This window comes from Octopus bimaculoides, chromosome 16, assembly GCF_046866305.1.
Source record: "Octopus bimaculoides isolate indiv1 chromosome 16, ASM4686630v1, whole genome shotgun sequence".
Taxonomy (NCBI): domain Eukaryota; kingdom Metazoa; phylum Mollusca; class Cephalopoda; order Octopoda; family Octopodidae; genus Octopus; species Octopus bimaculoides.
Window position 1 is genome coordinate 48,167,860 of NC_142943.1, and position 19,871 is coordinate 48,187,730.

The 19,871-nt window shown below is 37.3% G+C and overlaps 2 protein-coding genes across 4 annotated transcripts in view; one reads left to right on the top strand and one right to left on the bottom strand.

Annotated features, from left to right (window-relative positions):
* The window catches only part of LOC106872675 (L-fucose kinase), a 49,766-nt gene extending 29,958 nt beyond the window's left edge, over window positions 1-19,808 (bottom strand). The window contains exons 1-10 of one of the 3 annotated variants that reach the window (XM_089364734.1): window positions 17,704-19,808; window positions 12,237-12,344; window positions 11,033-11,184; window positions 8,573-8,623; window positions 6,212-6,337; window positions 4,506-4,578; window positions 3,500-3,594; window positions 1,511-1,591; window positions 937-1,056; window positions 268-457 (exon numbers count right to left, since the gene is read on the bottom strand). In XM_089364734.1, the coding sequence (XP_089220860.1) occupies window positions 268-457; window positions 937-1,056; window positions 1,511-1,591; window positions 3,500-3,594; window positions 4,506-4,578; window positions 6,212-6,337; window positions 8,573-8,623; window positions 11,033-11,184; window positions 12,237-12,321 (973 nt within the window). In that variant the 5' untranslated portion in view covers window positions 12,322-12,344; window positions 17,704-19,808. Of the gene's footprint in view, window positions 1-267; window positions 458-936; window positions 1,057-1,510; window positions 1,592-3,499; window positions 3,595-4,505; window positions 4,579-6,211; window positions 6,338-8,572; window positions 8,624-11,032; window positions 11,185-12,236; window positions 12,345-13,335; window positions 13,454-14,400; window positions 14,574-17,703 lie in introns of those variants that run through there. The other 2 variants (XM_089364733.1, XM_089364735.1) reach the window with 2 other exon arrangements.
* LOC106869584 (xaa-Pro dipeptidase) overlaps window positions 15,800-19,871 on the top strand; it is a 32,209-nt gene continuing 28,137 nt past the window's right edge. The window contains exon 1 of the mRNA XM_014915387.3: window positions 15,800-15,946. Within this exon, the coding sequence (XP_014770873.1) occupies window positions 15,933-15,946 (14 nt within the window). The 5' untranslated portion in view covers window positions 15,800-15,932. The remainder of the gene's footprint in view (window positions 15,947-19,871) is intronic.

Here is a 19,871-nt window from a genome sequence, read left to right on the forward strand (position 1 = left end):
GTGGTGTGGTGGGACAAACACAAACAGAGAGAGAGAGAGAGAGAGAGAGTGAGAGAGAGAGAGGTGGGTATAACTTACTAAAGGGTCAGTGAGTAGTATTTGTTTGCCAAACAGGCATACAAAATTGTGCATTAGCTGAGTGCAAAATTCAACAACTGAGTTTAGGACCATAGATTCAGTTGTACAGTAAGTGCACAAGTACCAACTCACTCCAAAATAAAAGAATTTAAAAAAAAGAAATTGCAAAGTGAAATAGTTGATACTTACAAGTCATTATTTTTAAACTATTTAATTCATTCCACAAAATTTGACGAACTTCTTTAGCGTTTTGCCAATCTCCACTTCCGTCCTGATTGACAGGAAAGTCTTTAAAAGAATGAACTCTTTTCCCAGATACGAAATCTTCTTCTGTTATATTGGTAGCCATTGGCAGCAGCACATCAAAGAAGAGGGACAACTGAAAATCAAGTAGAATACCTTTAATTAGGGTCTTTTTATCTGTCAATTAACTTTGTATACATATGGTAATGGTGCCATGTAAAAAGCACTGGTTTGATGATGATGATGATGCTCATTTACAACCATCAAGTAATGCCAAGGACACACACACACACACACACGCGCATGTGCGTGATGGGCTTCTTTTAGTTTCCATTTACCAAATCCACTCATAAGGCTTTGGCAGCCCAAAGGTTTTAGTAGAAGATAAGACATTTGCCCAAGGTGCTACACAGTGAAACTGAACCCAAGACCACATGATTGGGAAGCAAGATTCTTAACCACATGGCTACAAAAAGCAAGATCTTGCAAAGGAGTGGTGAGAAACAAATAAGTAAAAAATAATAACATTTAAGAAGTGCTTCATGTGTCAAATGCTCTTACATATACATATGTGTGTGTGTGTGTGTGGGGGGGGTACTTTAATGACGCTTATACCTGTTTTGGCGTTTGTCCACTATCAAGGCCAATGTAAGTGCAGCCGTCTAATGGAGGTTTCACATGAAATGAAAGAATCTTTTCTGCCACATTCTGTTTGAAATATAACAAACCAGTGACCTGTAGGAATATAGAATAGAATAACTGTTAAATCAATATCCCAGTAACCTGTAGGAAATACAGAGTATAAAGTCATAAATGACAAGAAAATAGTTTGATGAAATTTTATTTAACAATAAGAAATTTCTAATATCGTGATAAATTGTTTCATAACTTAAAAAAACATGTAAATAATTTATATCATATTTAATAATAAATGAATTACTTACATGTCTGCATTAATGCAAAATACAAAATTCCTTCAAAATAATGCAGAATTTAATCTCTACACATGTCACATACAGATATAGAAATAGAGGCTTTTATTGATGGGTAAATTTATCACACATGGTTGGATTGATTTAACGTGACAAAGAAAGGAGAAGAGATCACAGAGTAAGAAATAAAAATACAGAAAGAGAATATGTGGTTAGAACAGGTATTATAAAGGTTTGTTTCTTTGGTAATAACTTACAATTAATGGATTTTCATTTGGGCCAATATATTTCAAAATCTCGTTTTCATCAACTTTATAAAGGATGTCCTCAACGAAGCCCTATAAAAGGAAAAAAAAGACAAAGTAAATATAACAGTGAAGGAAAATCAAACAAAAATAAATAGAAACTTATTCAATTACATATTTTTAACATCCATTTTTCCATGCTTGCATTGGTCAGAGGAAATTGGATGAGGCAGATTTTTCTACAGTTGGATGCTCTTTCTGTCACCAACCCTCACCTGTTTCTAAGCAAAGTAATATTTCTCTTAGTCCTGTGAATATGAAATGCATGATAGCTGTGGATAATGTAGTCCTAGATACGTAATGCCAACTATGGGTGGGATGCTTTTGATGATAGGCCAGCTCAGTGACCTGTGAAATCGAGCTATTGACAATGCCTCATCCCCTGTTTGCCATTCACTGCATCACCTATATCCCTTTTGGTCACCTCAAACTCTTTCAAATTTACCTGATTCTCTGTTCCTATTCCCCGCACCTGTTCCTCAGTCTGCATCCCCTTCACGTTCACCATCTTGTACCATGAAGCTACATCCAGAAACTTCTGTGTCAATACTTTCTTTTTCCACAGGGGTAGCCAGATATATCCCCTACAGCTAGACACCTGTTCCTATACCTCTATCATACTCTTGCCTCTCAACACCTGACATAAGCAACCTCCCTCAATGTTACACCCTGTCCGATCAAGGGGTCTTGTTTTGAGAGTTACTCAGGTACCATACTAGTGCTGGTGACATAAAAACGCACCCTGAACACACTGTGAAGTGGTTGGCATTGGGAAAGGTACCCACAATGCCAAAGCAGGCCTTCGAGCTCAACACAGTCCGTTGACTGGTCAGATTCTGTGAAACTACAACTCATGCCAACATGGAATACAGGAAAAATGATGATGAAAAATAGGTTACTATCGCAAGATCAAGCCATTATTGTTGTTGCTGTTACTTAACCCAAGGTCAGTTATAAGGATGCTATTTTTTTCTTTCTATAAAGTCTATCTAGAACTACATTATTTAATGTATCTGTCATTTTTAAGACAGTAGGATGATAATTTGAGGGAGATTTGGTTGCTATTTGTAGCAGACTGAACCACTACAAGAAGCTCCTTTGTAGATTCATTACGGCCTAAAGCAAGGTATTAGAAAGGTCATCCAAATGTAAATTAAAGAAATATTCTTTTTATTCTTTTACTTGATTCAGTCATTTGATGGTGGTCAAGCTGGAGCATTGCCCTGAGGAGTTTTAGTCAAACAAATTGACCCCAGGATATTTTTTAAGCCTAGTACTTATTCTATCAGTCTCTTTTGCTGAACTGCATAATTATGGGGATGTAAATACACCAACACCGGTTGTCAAGTGGTGATTGGGGGGGGGGACAAACACATACACACACACATAGATATATACATATCTATATATGATCGGCTTCTTTCAGTTTCTGTCTACTAAATCCACTCATGAGGCTTTGGTCGTCCCGAGGCTTTAATATAGAAGACACTTGCCCAAAGTGCCATGCAGTGGAACTGAATCCAAACCCATGTGGTTGAGAAGCAAGCTTCTTACCACATAGCCACACCGGTACATATATTTGCAACCAAATTTATCAAGAACTATGACTATCACTTAATGATAATGGATAGATGGTAGTCATCAAAGAAATATTGAAGACAAATGGCAACAGCAACCAGTGAAGACCTGCAGTAGATGATAAAACTGGAAGATAAGATGATAGATAATAACCACTGAGGTCCAATAGCCGAAGGTAAGGAGTACAGAAATGTTGATGGCGAGGAGTACAGAAATGTTGATGGCGAGGAGTACAGAAATGTTGATGGCGAGGAGTACAGAAATGTTGATGGTAAGCAGTTGATAGTAACCTATGGAGGATCGTTAACAGTAAATGATGGATGGTATAGATAATTATGCATAGAAATGAGATAGATAACTTACCTGGGAATCTGTCTTGTATATACCATGGTCTTTGCAGTATGAAACACTACTTGGAAATGTAACAGCACAAACATCTGCATCTGTCCATTGGAATTCTTGAAAATAATAATAATAATAATAATAATAACAATAATTATACTTTCTACTATAGGCACAAGACCTGAAATTTGGGGGAGGGGACTAGTTGATTACATCAACCCCAGTATGTGACTGGTACTTATGTCATTAACCCCGAAAAGATGAAAGGCAATGTAAACCTCAGTGGAATTTGAACTCAAAATGTAAAGATGTATATGTCACTAAGCATTTTGTCTGATGTGCTAACCATTCTGCCAGCTTCCCACCTTAAATAATAATAATCCTTCCTGCTATAGGCACAAAGTCTAAAATTTTGGGGAATTGGAGGGGGGATAGTCGATTACATTGACCCCAGTATGTAACTGGTACTTAATTTATCGACCCTGAAAGGATGAAAGGCAAAGTCAATCTTGGCGGAATATGCATGCAGAATGTAAAGATGGATGAAATGCAGCCAAGCCTTTTGTCCAGCATGCTAACGATTCTACCAGCTTGCCGCCTTAATAATAATAAGAATTCATTCTTTTACAGTGTTGCATCTTGGGCAAGTGTCTTCTACTGTAACTTCAGGCTGACCAAAGCCTTGTGAGTGGATTTAGTAGAAGGAACCTGAAAGAATCCTGTTGTATCTAAATGTCTATCCATCTATATGTGTGTGTGTGTGTGTCCTCCACTGCTTAGAAACCCATGTCGGTGTGTTTACAGCCCCATAACTTAGCAATTTGGCAAAAAATGGATGGCTTCACAAAAAAATTAGTACTGGTGTCGATTCATTCAACTAAAATTGTTTGAGGTGGTGCCCCAGCATGGCCACAGTTTAATGACTGAAACAAGTAAAAAAAAATGAAGATAGTTATTAATTTAGACATCATAAACTTTATTCATAGCTTAATAGTTAATGAAGAAATTCTTTGACAATAATACGTACTAGCACCCTCAGGAACACATAACATCATATCTGTGCTGCACACCCAGATACCAGGGGGAGCATATTGAGCAATCTGTGAAAAGAAAGCAAACATTTAAAGAAATATCATCACCATCGTTTAACATCTGCTTTCCATGCTGGCATGAGTTGGACAGTTTGACATGGAGCTGTCCAGATTTCAATTGTCTGTTGTGGCATGTTTTCTACAGCTGAATGCCTTTCCTAATGTCAACACTCAACAGAATGTTCTGGGTGGTTCTCAGGTGCCACTGATATGGGTGTGTTTATGTAGCACCGGCATGGGTACATATATGCAGCACTGGCGTGGGTGCTTTTTAAGTGGCACCCACACCTGAAAGGACAAGCCTGTATGTGTGGAAGACAGCGATTTTACTGAGCTTGATGCGTCTTATCAAGTACAACAAATACAGCAAAAAAAAAATGTGGGGAAAAAAAATGATAAAATCTATAAACAGTGTGGCCAAGCATCACAAGACAAATGTAAGAGTGAAGGCTGCTTTGTTAGGTCTTGTTGACCAGAAGCAACATGGGACTGAGCCACAATATGATGCTAAAACCTGAATGGTAGAAGAAAGATCTATATAATGGCTATACTGGTAAAGATATTTAATACATACAGAAGACATTTCCTTGGTGCCAAAAGTAACATATATTGACAGCAGAAGGTATGTGCAGCAGAGAAGTTGAGAGAACATAGTGAGGTCAGATCTGAAGACTTTAGATCTCTTGTGTGCAATGATGCCAGATCAAAAGAAATAGTAGTATCTGTGACATGGTTAGTTGTATGTGTGTTGTTGATTTAATACAGACTCAGTTCTATATAACAACATAAAGACAATGAGGGGGGGGGGCCTGTATGCTATCATTCAATCTGCTAGAAATAGCAGCCAAGTCTCCCTTGGCTAAATTAGAGAGAGAGAAGAAAGAAGGGTATATTGGATAATGTAGTACTAGGTAGAATCTGTGTTGTCTTCATCTGAGTTGAGCTGGAACTAAGCAACAATATGAAGACAAAATTTCACTGATGAGTGGGACTGAACCTGAAAGCATGGGTTACAAAGTGAGTTTCTGAACCACACAAACATGCCAGCACCTATGCATGTATACCTACATAAACCCATTTTATATTATTTCTACCAGGGCACCTGATGAAGGTGGGCGAGTAAATCAGCCGTAATGTTGTGATAACAACAAACAAAATGAGGACACATATTTGTCCAATGTCATCATCATCATCATCGTTTAACGTCCGCTTTCCATGCTAGCATGGGTTGGACGATTTGACCGAGGACTGGTGAAACCAGATGGCTACACCAGGCTCCAATCTGATTTGGCAGAGTTTCTACAGCTGGATGCCCTTCCTAACGCCAACCACTCAGAGAGTGTAGTGGGTGCTTTTACATGCCACCGGCACAAAGGCCAGTCAGGTGGTACTGGCAACGGCCACGCTCAAAATGGTGTATTTTACGTGCCACCTGCACAGGAGCCAGTCCAGCAGCACTGGCAACGATCTCACTCAAATGTCTTTACACGTGCCATCCGTCACAAGTGCCAGTAAGGCGAGGCTGGGCACAGGTGACGTAAATAATTTAAACTAACATTCATTACATATTTCATTAAAAGATATGCAGAATTATTTTGTTAAAGTAGCTTCAAAGTTAAATAATGGTAAGGAAATTGCTTACACTTTCAGTTACAGTTTTGTAAGTAATGTCGATAAGACAGAGAAGGGAGTCATAACTTGATTTCTGGTATTTCACAGGCAATGGAAGGAAAGCTTGTCTACAGGAACTGTAGGGATAACATCGACCCTGAAAGAAGAAAAATTAAAAAGCAAGCTAGAAAGATTTTCTTTCATAGAACAGGGATTAAAATAATATCAGTGGGTGTCTATAAAAATTATATATATATAAGGTGCAGGAGTGGCTGTGTGGTAAGTAGCTTGCTTACCAACCACATGGTTCCGGGTTCAGTCCCACTGCATGGCATCTTGGGCAAGTGTCTTCTACTATAGCCTCGGGCCGACCAAAGCCTTGTGAGTGGATTTGGTAGACGGAAACTGAAAGAAGTCTGTCGTATATATGTGTATATATATATATCTATATATATGTGTGTGTGTGTGTGTGTGTGTTTGTCTCCCTAGCATTGCTTGACAACTGATGCTGGTGTGTTTACATCCCCATGACTTAGCGGTTCGGCAAAAGAGACCGATAGAATAAGTACTAGGCTTACAAAGAATAAGTCCCGGGGTCGATTTGCTCGACTGGAGGCGGTGCTTCAGTATGGCCGCAGTCAAATGACTGAAACAAGTAAAAGAGTATATATATATATATATATATATATATATATATATATATATATATATATACATATCCATACATCTATATACATACCTATATGTATACATACACACACCTACATGCATATATACACACGTGTACTTCTATGTGCATCTAAAGACAAATGCATTATATAAAGATAGCATGGTGTGAACTGCCTGCAGTTTCTACCAAATGCAGGTTGGTTTGTTTAGTACACTTGTTAGTTTATTGAAATTTCAGTATAAGGTGTCAATGCAGTTACGCACTTTACAAGAAGAGTTGAAATTAATGCATGCAAGATTTCACAGCTCTAGTGTCACTCCTTCATAATCAACCGATGAACTTTTCAGCCCGTCTTCATACATCCAGACTTAGACATTTTATTTGAATTGCAGACAGGACAGAATCGTTATGGTTTCATGTATAGGAAAGTGGTTATACACCATTAGGTGTACACCGCTTTCCGTACATTAAATTCTGAAGAAACAACGGAACGCAGATTCTGAACCATCAACACAACAATATTTATTTACAGAGGAAATAGGCAGCACTTCGCCCTTTGGTTGCTGAGACGCCGTCATTGATGTTGAGTGGTTATTTGTCTAGCTCCAGAGTTGGAATGTTGGAATGAGCTGTCTCCAGAGTTGGAATGTTGGAGACAGTCTGCTTGTACGTCTGGGCTCATGGCTGGCCGGCCGAGAAAGAGAATGAAAAGAGCGGGAACGTTTTAGATGTTGAACTCCACGCATGCGCATGAGACTCTTCCCGTGTTCCTTCCGGAACTAGTCCCTGCGCATGCGTGGATAAGCTTACCGGAAAGGTCGTCTGCTAGTAAGGCGTTACTACACATGTATATAATGAAACTTGTTGATGAAACTCAGAACAATGTGCTGAGAATCACATGTCACGTACGTACTAATCTGCAAAGGCTTTTGAAATCAGTGTCATGGTTTTGTCTGTTTTTCAATGCACCAATAGTTTTGTGACAATTTGGAACCAAAATAAGGCACATTATGATTCCATGATGGATGGTCTTTCAGGGAAAAGTTGTTCAACTACAAAATTGGTCTTTTCAAAGGATGATCTGTGCGTCTTCCCCCACCACTGCTATTGAACAAAAACTAGCCATCCATAATGAAATTGCAGAAATTCAACAATTGATATTTGACTTGAGCATCAAAACAATGAATATCAGAGCAAAAATCCATACAAAATTATACAGTAATGGAATGTATTAGAATGCTTAGGTTAGAACCTATTCACAGCAATAGCTGAATCTAGATGCATTGAGAAAGTCATCAAATCTGCCACACATTATGTATTTTCTACTGGTGTAGCCAAAGGAATCATCAACCTACAAGTATTCACTGACAACTCATCCAAGGACTTTGACTGTGTTCCTAAAAAAAAAAAAAAAGTTCTTTCTCTAAGTCAACCAGAATCTAAACCCAGACTAGTTAGATTAACCTTATTGAGCTCTACCGAGGCACATGCATAATGATTAGCCTCTAATAAGACTAAGGCATGGAAACTGAATTGCTTATGAAACTCATCCTAATTTACCACCTGATGCACACTTGTGTTCTGTAGCCTACTTGAATTGTAACTCAGCACACCACATGTGAGCTTTAGCTTATGTCTTCTCAAGTACAGCAAATCACCACAACTCCTGGTTCTTTGTCATTTGTGAATGGAATTATAAGGAGAAGAAGAAATACAACTTACACTGTGAAGAATAAGTATGTAACAGTTTTGGAGAACATCAGCATTGATGGCCTGAAAGACAAGAAATTTATCAGTTTTTACTATATTTAAAGAAAACCATGGGAATATTTTTCATCAAATTCTTGTTGATTTTCAACAAACACTCAATGGCATAATTGAAACATTTTCTTAGATATCTTTTGAAATTCTTTAAATGAAATTTCAAGTATTTTTTTGTCATCTCTCTACTTATTGGTTATAGAAACAGCAGCAGCAGTAGTAGTGATGGTAGCAATGACTATGATAACACCACCCACAAATGTATGGTGATGGAACTTCTTTCTATGTGGTTGCTTAGTCTGCTAGAAATAGCAGCCAAAAATATATGTAGACATCACTGTGTGGTAAAGAAGTTTACTTTACAACTCTGTCATTGTAGGTTCAATCTTACTATTTAGCATATCGGTTAATCAATGCTTTATGAGTAAAATTTCAAAGTCAGAAACCTGTGAAAATCTGTCATATACATCATCATCATTTATCATCCACTTTTTCATGCTTGCATAGGTGGGATGGAATTGGCTGGATGCACTTCCAGTTGCAAACCCTTACCTGTTTCAAAGCAAGGTAATATTTCCTCATGGCTAGACATGTTTTTCACAGACGGTTGGAAACAAACAACCTCGCTTGTATGACAGTGATGCTCATTTACAGCCATCACATGATGTCTACACAAGGGTACACATAAATGCATGTGTACACACATGCACACACACGTGCTTGAACGGAGACGTGTAGATTTGTGTTGCATCCAAGAAGTAAGGTGGAGAGGAAGTTCTGCTAGGTTCCTCACAGGCAAAGAACATAGGTATAAGATTTTCTGGGTAGGGAACACTGAAGGGGTCGGTGGGGCATGGGTATACTTCTTGCAGAAAAATGGGTTGATAAGGTAATCAAGGTAGTCAGAGTCTGCGATAGAATACTTAAGATTAGATTAGTGCTTGCAAGATGGATTAGCAACCATTATCTTGGCTTATGCCCCTCAGCCAGGGCTACCTGATGAACAGAAAACCGATGTTATGACACCCTCTTGGACAACATGCAGGGGGCTTCCATGGTGTAGATGGTGGCTATGGTTTTGGTTCCCACAATGAGGAAGGAACCAGGCTGCTGGAGTTCTGTGATGCAAATGATCTTATAGTTGCAATACTAACTTCAGGAAACCTGCCAGTCACCTAGTCACTTATCAGTCTGGTGGACACACTAGTCAGATCGACTACATCCTCACCAGGAAATGCCAAAACCTTCCCAGGTGAAGAATGCACCCCACAGCATAGGTTAGTAGTTAGTGGCTTTAGGATCAGGGCTAAATGGGTGCCTAGAAGATGATCAGCATGGAAAAGAAGGACATGGAAGCTTAAGGATCCTGTGAATGGACAGAGATTTAGAGACATATTACTCAAAGCATATGACGAAATAGAGGAGGATATAGCATCACCGAATGTGTAAGACAATGGGACAACCTGTTGAGGGCCACTGACCAGATCTGTGGATGGTGCAAAGCCCCCACTCAACCTAAGGTAACATGGGACATTAGGGAAAAGAAACAGGCATGGAAGGACTGGAAGAACGGAGGTAGCAGGGAACTGTATCAGATTGCCAGTAGGGAAGCTAGGAGACAGATTTACTTAGCCAGAGGGGAAGCAGATAAGAGAAATTTTGCCAATGTTCTGCACCATGAAGACCAAAGACTAAGTGTTTTGTGTTGCAAGACAATGTATGAGAGAGAATCGTGATGTCATAGGAGAGAAATGTGTCTGCATGGATGATGGCTCACTTGCATTTAATGAGGCTGCAAAGAGAGAGACTTGGAGACACCACTATGAAAGGTTGCTAAATGAAGAGAATGCATGGAAGAAAGAGAGCCTGCCAAATGTCGATCCAAAAGAGGGACCAGCTATCTGAATTGACAGAACCTTGGTAGATAAAGCAATTAAGGGTATGAAGACAGGGAAAGCCCCCAGCTCATCAGGAATCACTGCAGAGATGCTTAAAATATCTGGTGGTGTCAGCTATAGTCTAATCACCCATATAATCAATCTGGTTGTGGTAGGGTCAATCTATTTGACGAGAACTCTTCAAGGTGGTGCTCCAGAATGGCCACAGTCCTCCAATTGAAATAAGATAACAAATAAAAATGCTGTGTAATGGTTCAGATAGAAATATTAAAAGGAATGAAAAACAGTCTTGGCCAAGCCTTTCCCAATGACATGTTATCAATCACATAAATAGAACAGTGCCAATGAAGTGTTTGACTTGCTAGAAATAACAACCAAATCTACCATACTATTTTAAAGACTACACTGAATGTGGATCTTTGATTGTAGGTCTGCATGATCAAAGGTTAAACAACTTTCTCTAGACTGTCTTGTTATGGCACCAATACCTGCAATAAACAATAAGACTCGACCAATTCCTTACCGTATATCCTTTTTTAGCACAGATATACTCAGTAACAGCCAACAAAGCATTAATTGTTGCTCCTCCGCTTCCAACATTTGATTTTGGATCTTCAATGGTTAGCAAAATTACATCTTTTGGGAATAAGCCTTTAGCTTGTCTTATATCCAATTCTGAAATTAATAGATAAAAAAAATGTGGTGTAATATGGAACTGTGATTAAGGTTGTGGATTAAAATAATGTAGAAGTGACAGGAAAAAAAGCAAAAGTGGGTATAAGTAAAGGAATGTGAAATGGTTACTTGCAAGAAGGACAGTGCAAATGACCTGGGAACACAACTGACATAAAAATCATTAGATACACTCAAGACTGAGTAAATACAATTTTATGCCTAACATAACAATGACATATAGTCTATCATAAGATATTCAAAATTATTGGGCCCGACATTGAACACACCATAAAACATTGAAGCAAAAGCACACAAAATCATTGAACATATTTAAAACATTCACTACATCCACACAAGGTCAACAGAAAAAAAAAAAACAAGAGGAGAAATTTTCATAGAGGTGAGAGGGCACTGCTCATAACCTTTTTTTTCTTCTGAAATTGGTGGTAGGAATGGATAAGATTATTAGCAAACCAGAGAGCTGGTCGAAATACTTAAAGCATAGTGAACTCTACTAAAGGCACTCAAAGACCAGGAGGTGGCATTAAGCTGGGCAAAGGATTATACCAGACTCTCTTGTAGACAAATTCTACAAAGAGAATAGAAATTTACATAAATGGCTTTGATAAATTTATTACAGATGAAAGAAAGTTAAAACAGAGAAACAAAGAAAAAAAATGTTTTTAACAAGAATTTAGAAAAAATATTACAGGGATGTACTTGCATAGCAAGTGACTTGATCTCAGATCATGTGCTGAAACAAAAACAATTGCAGCACGGAAGATATCTAAACCATTTAAAAACGCACAAAAACCATTAATTTCACTTCAACATTTGAATTTAATTTGTGTCAAAATATTTACATCACTTTGAAACTCTGACCTAATCACTGACAAAACTTTGTGCTTACAGGTCACAGTTTCAATGTGACGAAAATATTTTGACACAAATTCAAATGTTGAAATGAAACTAACAGTTTGAGTGTGTTTTTAAATGGCTTATAAACATCTTCCACACTGCAATTGCTAGAAAAACTATTTGCAGCTATTCACCTTGTTGCACAGATTGTGACCATTGGTTATCAGAGCAGGTAAGTACAACAGCAGTCCACTGGAAGTTGGCCCGATTAGGCTCCATATCATTTTCTTAAAAAAACTGACCTGAAAATATACAAAAATATTGCGAGATTGTAGATTCAATGAAAACTGAACAGAAATCAAGAAAATGGGATGGATCATGTTTGATTGATCTGTTGGAATTAACAGTTAAATCTCCCTTAAGTTATACCCAATCATCTGCTGTCTATGCTACAATGGATTGAATGGGTTATCACAGTTCAAGTCAAATCTTATTGAGAGTTACTGTTATCCTTGATAGATCAGAGAACCACAATTCACTTGTGCATCTCAATTTTGTCAGATTCTACAGCTGGATGCTCATCCCAAAAGAGAGTTTGTTGTGCCTTCATAAAATTCATTCCTCTAGAAAAAAAAAAAAATGAATAAATGTTTCTTTCCAGTTGTTTATAGTTTAAGTTCAAATTGCACTGGAGCTGACTTTGCCAAAACATCCACCCAAAGATCAATAAAACAAATTGTAGTACTGTACCCGAGTTCATCCCTTCTACTACACACTATATATCCATGTATCTTGTAATGCAAGTCACAGTGTAAAAGTTCAGTTATTATTTTAACGTTTAAGGTTTAATTATTTTTAATCGTCTATGACATGTGACTTTTAATCAATTTTTATCATTTAACGACCAAAGTTTACTAAATGCCTGATAATTTCAATATTTACAGGTAAAAACGTTAGGAGTGTCATGCAGAAGACAGTCTATCAATATTATCTCTATAGGCCATATACAAGTGGAAAATTGGACAAACGTATGTTTGCCTTTGTGACTTCTATATGAAGGTACAGGAGTGGCTGCATGGTGAGAAATTTGCTTCTCAACTACATGGTTCAGTCCCACTGTGTGGCAACTTCAAGTTTTTGTAGAAGTCCTATGTTTAGTTAAATGATTTCAAGATAAAAACATTATCTTGTAACGCAAGTTGCAGTGCGAAAAACTAGTTATTTTAACATTTAAGTTTCTATTTTATTTAGTCGTCTATGACATGTGATTTTTAATCATCTTTTATCATTTACCGTCCAAAGTTTACTTAATGCCCGATACTTTTAACATTTGCTAAAACGTTAGAAGTGTGATGCTCAAAACGGTCCATCGAGTGACGTTAAATGGTACAGCGTTACAACAACAACTGTGAGTTATCTTTCTTACATAAGACGTGATAACTTTTAACATGCTCACATATTTCTAGAAGCAGTGGTATATGAGAATGAAGGTCTATAACCCAAATATGGGTCATACAACAGATTTAGCAGGTTACGTCGACATTTGTACATGCTTTTTAGGACAAAGCTGCATGCAGGTCTTGTTTTTATTTGTAACTTAATTTCATATTTTTACCTTCTGCAATGGCAAGTGACTCTTGTTTTTTAAAAGTAGGTTGCATCATCATATCTGTACTTGATTAGCATGTTTATCTTTATTTACTTGACGGACGATAGAAATATATATTGTGAGCAAAAATAGGAAGAGTTTGTGCAACTTGTTATTTCCTGCTATGTTTAGAATTACATTTGTTCATTTTTCTAGCTTGTGTAAAATTAGTTTCAGTTTGTTTTTCCTCTTTTTAATCATATAAAGGAGAAAGTAAAAGGTTAAAACCAAAGAACTAGAATAGATTAAAAAAAAAAACTTCCAATAAAAAAACTACTGTAAATTCTTTTCTCTAAAAATTAATATTTTTCTTTCGTTATCCCTATTACACCCAACTCGTGAGACGGGTCTAATAGTAACTATTTACCTAAAAACTCTTGATGTATTTACTATCAAGTAACAGAAATAAACAATAACATTTATTCGAATTTATACAACGAATAATTTCATGTTCCTTTATCTTCGTTCGTGAAACATTAACTAAGGAGGTTTTAATAACGTTTCTTTGATTTGATTTCATGAGGAAATAGAATTGAAATCGGTCACGAGCAATCAGTGACACGAAATAAAACATGTTTTGAGTTATTAGAATAATTACAATAAAGTAGGATGGAGTTGTGCTTCTCTGGGCTCCTCCCATTGCGACTACAATTAAATAACTATTGTGTATATATATAAATTGGGCACCTTAAATGTTTTTAAAGTCTTACCTTTAACAAAACAGTGATATTTCAGTATTATTTTGTATAGTGGTACACCGAAAAACTTTGTTTTTGTTTTGAAAATATTTTTTTTACTCTATTTTTACGGTTAACTTGTTTTGTTGAGGGGAAATTGGGGGAAGAAGGCACCCGCTTTAATTACCCGAATTACTATTGGAAGTGAAGGGACGTAACTCGACGCACTAAGCTTCACAGCAGAGCTATTTATTGATTCTTTGTAAGGTAACACGAACAGTGTAGTTTTGGAATCGTTGTCTTTTGAAGTTCCATAAGAAAGGAAAAGGATAGTTTTTTTTTCCTTTATGTTATTGTAATCATTTTCATACAACAGCAGTTACGATTCTGAAACATCTTTGGTGTAGTTTTGGAATAGCTATCACTATCTCATGGAGAGGGAAAAGACCTCACAATTGGAAGGTCACGCACGAACAATATTATCATCAAGATGTGTGTGTGTGTGTTGTATGTATCTATATGTAGTACATTATATATCATCATCGTTTAACGTCCGTTTTCCATGCTGGCATGGGTTGGACGGTTCGACTGGGGTTTGCGAAGCCAGGAGGCTGCACCAGGCTCCAATCTGATCTGGCAGGGTTTCTACAGCTGGATGCCTTTCCTAATGCCAACCACTCCGAGAGTGTAGTGGGTGCTTTTTACGTGCCACCGACACAGGGGCCAGAAGAGCTGGCAACGACCATAATCGGATGGTGCTTTTTACGTGCCACCAGCACGGAAGCCAGTCAAAGCGGCACTGGCATCGGCCACATACAGATGGTGCTTTTTATGTGCTACCGGCACGGGGCTCACAACTACAATTTCCATTTGATTTGATTTTGATATTGCTGATGTTGATATACTTGACTCAATAGGTCTCCTCAAGCACGGCATTTCGCGACTGAATAGTCAATAATACGCATTCACAAAGAATTCCTGTTATTGTTATTTCTGAATTCTCATCTTCCTCAAGTATTATGATAACTTTAGGGGAAATACATAATCGGAACACACCCGTTTTCTGGAACCATAATGACATTTCGAGACAATTACTAGCAGACCTTTGTCTCCTATTATAATTCTATTAGCACCCAGGAAGCGTTATATAAATAAATTCCAGTATTAAATGGGACTTTATTTTACTTCAAAATTATGGGGAGTTTTTAAACTCAACGTAAAGAACCGTAACTAAACGCAACCAAGCATTTTGCCCGATTCTACCAATCCGTTGTAACTACATTATTGTACAACTTTAAGCATGTGTACAAATACATAAGCAAAGGGAAAAATGACCAATTAACTTTGTAGAAATTAAATATAGACTTTACTTCAAAAAGTAACCGATAAAACATTGTTATCTTGTGCTTTTTGCAGCCTTTAATCAGTTAACGTCTAAAGTTTACTGACACCTACTTCCGGAGAAAATTATCAGTCGTAGTTTGTATTGCGAATTTGCTTTCTAGAAGTAGGCTATCAAGTGTCATAAGACTGTCAACCGTTACAACCGACGAACTACTGAAACAATGCAGCCAGACAAGTAAGTCTTAATTTTAAGGGAATCCACCGAACTCCCTTTTCTTACATAAGAAATATCTAACTATTTTGACAGCTGAAATTTAGGGGAAAGAATTAAGTCGATTACATCGATCCCAGTGCGTAACAAGTAATCGAGTTAACCCTTCCCCCAAATTTTAGACTTTGTGCCAACAGAAGGATTATTATTATTATTATTATTACACTATCGTTAGGACGCCGGATGAAATGCTTAGCGGTATTTTGTCTGCCACTGCATTCTGAGTTCAAATTCCGCCGAGGTCGACTTTACCTTTCATCCTTTCGGGGTCGATAAATTAAGTACCAGTTACGCACTGGGGTCGATATAATCGACTTAATCCGTTTGTCTGTCCTTGTTTGTCCTCTCTGTGTGTAGCCTCTTGTGGGCAGTAAAGAAATAGGTACTTCACCCGTCGCTACGTTCTAAGTTCAAATTTCACCGAGGTTGACTTTGCCATTCATCCTTTCGGGGTCGATGTATTAAGTACCAGTGAAAGTGGGGTCGATGTAATTGACTATACCCCTGCCCCAAATTTCAAGTGGTGATGAGGGGGGGGGGGGGCAGGCACAAAGATACACACACACACACATATACGTGGTTCGCCACGCAGTGAGACTGAACTCGAAACTATGTGGTTGGGAAGCATGTTTTTTTACCACAACCACGCGTGCACCTAAACAACTTCTAGTAATATATTTTAACACGGTTTCATATTATCGATCGAGGAGAACTGAATGAAGATCGATAATGAATTATCATCGACATGTAGTGCTCGAGTACTATATACAGTAAGTTCATTAAGGTGGAGGTAAGATCATGGACCGCACTGGCTTTGAGATTTTTTTTTTTTCCGAATCTGTAAAAAAACCTGCATTTCAAAATTTAAATAAAAAATAAACAAACACCCGCCATTCCACCCTATGACAGAAAGTGAAATTTCTCTCACCCTTTTTTTTTCTTTGCCAGAGGGGCAAAGAATGAAAACGTGTTTTAAGGGTTTTCAAAATCTTCAATTTTTAACTACGCCCCCCCCCCCCACCGGAAATCTGACAAGCTAGAAACAACAGCCAAACAGAGAATCAACTTTCTAAATACGAATTACCAAAAAAAAAGTTTTTTTTTCAATGTCATTTTGTTGTGTGTCTGTGTGTGTAAAAAAAATCTAATTTTTACATACCTCTCTTAATTCCCAAAACCCTCAACCACATTTGGGTTATGTTCATGAAACATTAGTAGAGAAAACACTTTAATTTCACTTCTTGTCATAGGGCAGAGGGTGTTTATTTTATTATTTATTTTTTTTTTTTTTGAAGAATTGAAATTTTACAAAATTGTTTTTTTTTTCAGAATCATAATCTCCATATTTTTCTACGTATTTCGTGAAAAAGAATTTTTAAAAAGTGAAAATTTAAGAAATGGGGGGAGGGGTGGGGGGATTTAAATTTTGAAATGCAGATTTTTTTGCAGATTCGGAATCTCCACCCTCGATATAGTGTGTTGCAGTAAAAAAGAAAAAAAAAATCCCAAAGTGGGTGCAGTCCATGATCTTTACCTCCGCCGTTCCTTATGTATTTTGAAAAGATGACAAAAAAAATAAATAAATGAACAGCCGAGATAAATTCTTGCAAGGTTGTAATAGTAGCAGCAAGTGTCTGTAGGTACTCTCCCACTGCAAATGTGTTTAAACGAATACATATAACCTCAAAATATATACAATTTGAATTTCTTTTAAACCTTACCTTGAATAAAAAATGGTATTTCAGCAAAAAGTCATCTCATTATTTTACGAACACTTTCATTGGAATTCCTTTGATATTCTGACGATTTACGACAGGGATCTCTTTTAGTTGAGACAACTGAAACTCGTTATTTTGGGTTGCTTCGCAAGGTGGAAGAATAAATGATCATGCAGTATTCCAGCTTAATTATAAATTTCCCGTTGCCACGGAGGAAACTTATCGAAAGACGCGAAGATAGGATTGTTTTAAATTAAATTTGGGTTGAACTTTAACTCTTTCTTATGCGATTTAAATTGTGAACCACCCATTTTCTACTTCGACTTACTTCCTCCTGAGTAAATATTCTACTAGTTTGAAAAGTAACTTTTCATATTTAAATTTCTTTATCGATTGTATTTACAGCCTAACATATTTACTTTAAAAAAAAAAAATTCATTTTATATCGCAAGCACTGAGTCGTTGAATAGCCAGTCGACTAGCAAGTCACAATAGCTGCAACTATTACATAGAGAGTTCGTTTGAAAGCACCGGTTTTTCTCAGCGATGTACGTCTCGAAATGCACTTACACATCATACATATATAGTGGCCAAAATTAGAGAACGAAAATAAAAATTAAAGATATTTGCTTTTCTACTTCATTTTTCCGAATAAAATTTTTGCTGAATATACTTTAAAGTATGTTCATTATTTACAATAATTTTTGTAAGAATAATTTATAACAGAAAATGTTTATGTGAAAAATAGAAGATGGATAAAATGAGAGAACGTAGAGCGTAAAATTCAAATAGTAAAATCTGGCAATACTCCGACCTATGTAAATAAAGTTGACCTAACAGTACGAAGATTAATATTGAACAGTAGTTAATTAACAACCATGGAAAGCCGACGTAAAGTTGATGAAAGCCTCAGGAAGCGAGTGGTCACATTGAAAAAAGAAGGAATAGCAGTTTCTGCTATCGCCAGCGACATTAGTAGATCAAAGAGTGTTGTTTCAAAAATACTCAAGCTTTATGAAGAAATAAGCTCTTTTTGTGTCATTAGAAAAACAAGGGAGACTGCGGAAAACAAGTGGTCGGCAAGACTCTGTGATTCAGAGGCTGTCGTTAAGAGACCGTTTCGATACTGCTGCAGGAATTTCTCGCCTAGTAAATCGTGATTACGGAATCAATGTGTCTCACAAGACTGTGATTCGTTGTTTGAAGGAAATAGGACTTTATACCCATTCTCCTGTAATTAAACCTTTCATCAGTATGAAGAACCGAAAAGTGAGGTTAGTCTTTGCCAATGAACTCGTTTTGACGGACGTCGGAGATAGGTAGCACCACCAAGTTTTGACAAGAATTATTCAGATTAAAAAATTTTTCACGGTGCCCTTGGAAATGATCTGGAGCATCTTTGAAACATACACACACACAAAATAAAATTTTCGAAAAATGGGGTTTTTTCCCACCCACCCCCTTCCCGGACCAATTTTGGTTGATTTTGTAAGCACTACGCACGATGAATTTTTTGGGGCACCATGAGAAGCATTTTCGGTAAAAAAAAAACAAGTAAATATGTTCAGACGAAAAGGTGTAATTAAAGGGAGATTTGGCTATTGTTTCTAGCATATCTCATGACCACCTTCCTCGTTTCTTTCTCACTCTCACAGGGGAAGACGGGGTATGGTGGTGTTAAAAAACATTTTCTTCAAATTCTTTTTTTTTTGTGCGCGTTAAAAAGATCAAGGGCACCGTGAAAAAAATCTTTGGTAAAGATCGCCGAAAACAGTTTTTACGGAAAAGGCCGATATTTAGGACTCGTACCCTAAGATCACCGGACAAAGATGGAAGGCTGTGGTGAGTTTGTTGCGAATTAATGAACCCACAGTGTATCCATAAGGCTATACTAAAGGTTACAGTGGTGGCACGGGGCTTGCGGGGTCGAGGCAAGACCTGTCCCCCGCTTCATTGTTTGTGCATTTGTTTTGCTTAACATTTGTTTATCATTCGATTATATAAATTTCTAACTTTTCACCTCTGTGTAAAAACCATATGCACCATCGATCCCGCCCTCATTTGTGTCGCCCCTCTATGTTCGGCTCCCTGTGGGCAATAAAGAAAACGTTGTTGAAGGAAGATTTGGCTGCTATTTCTAATAAGTCGAGAGACCATGTAGCGCTTTCGAC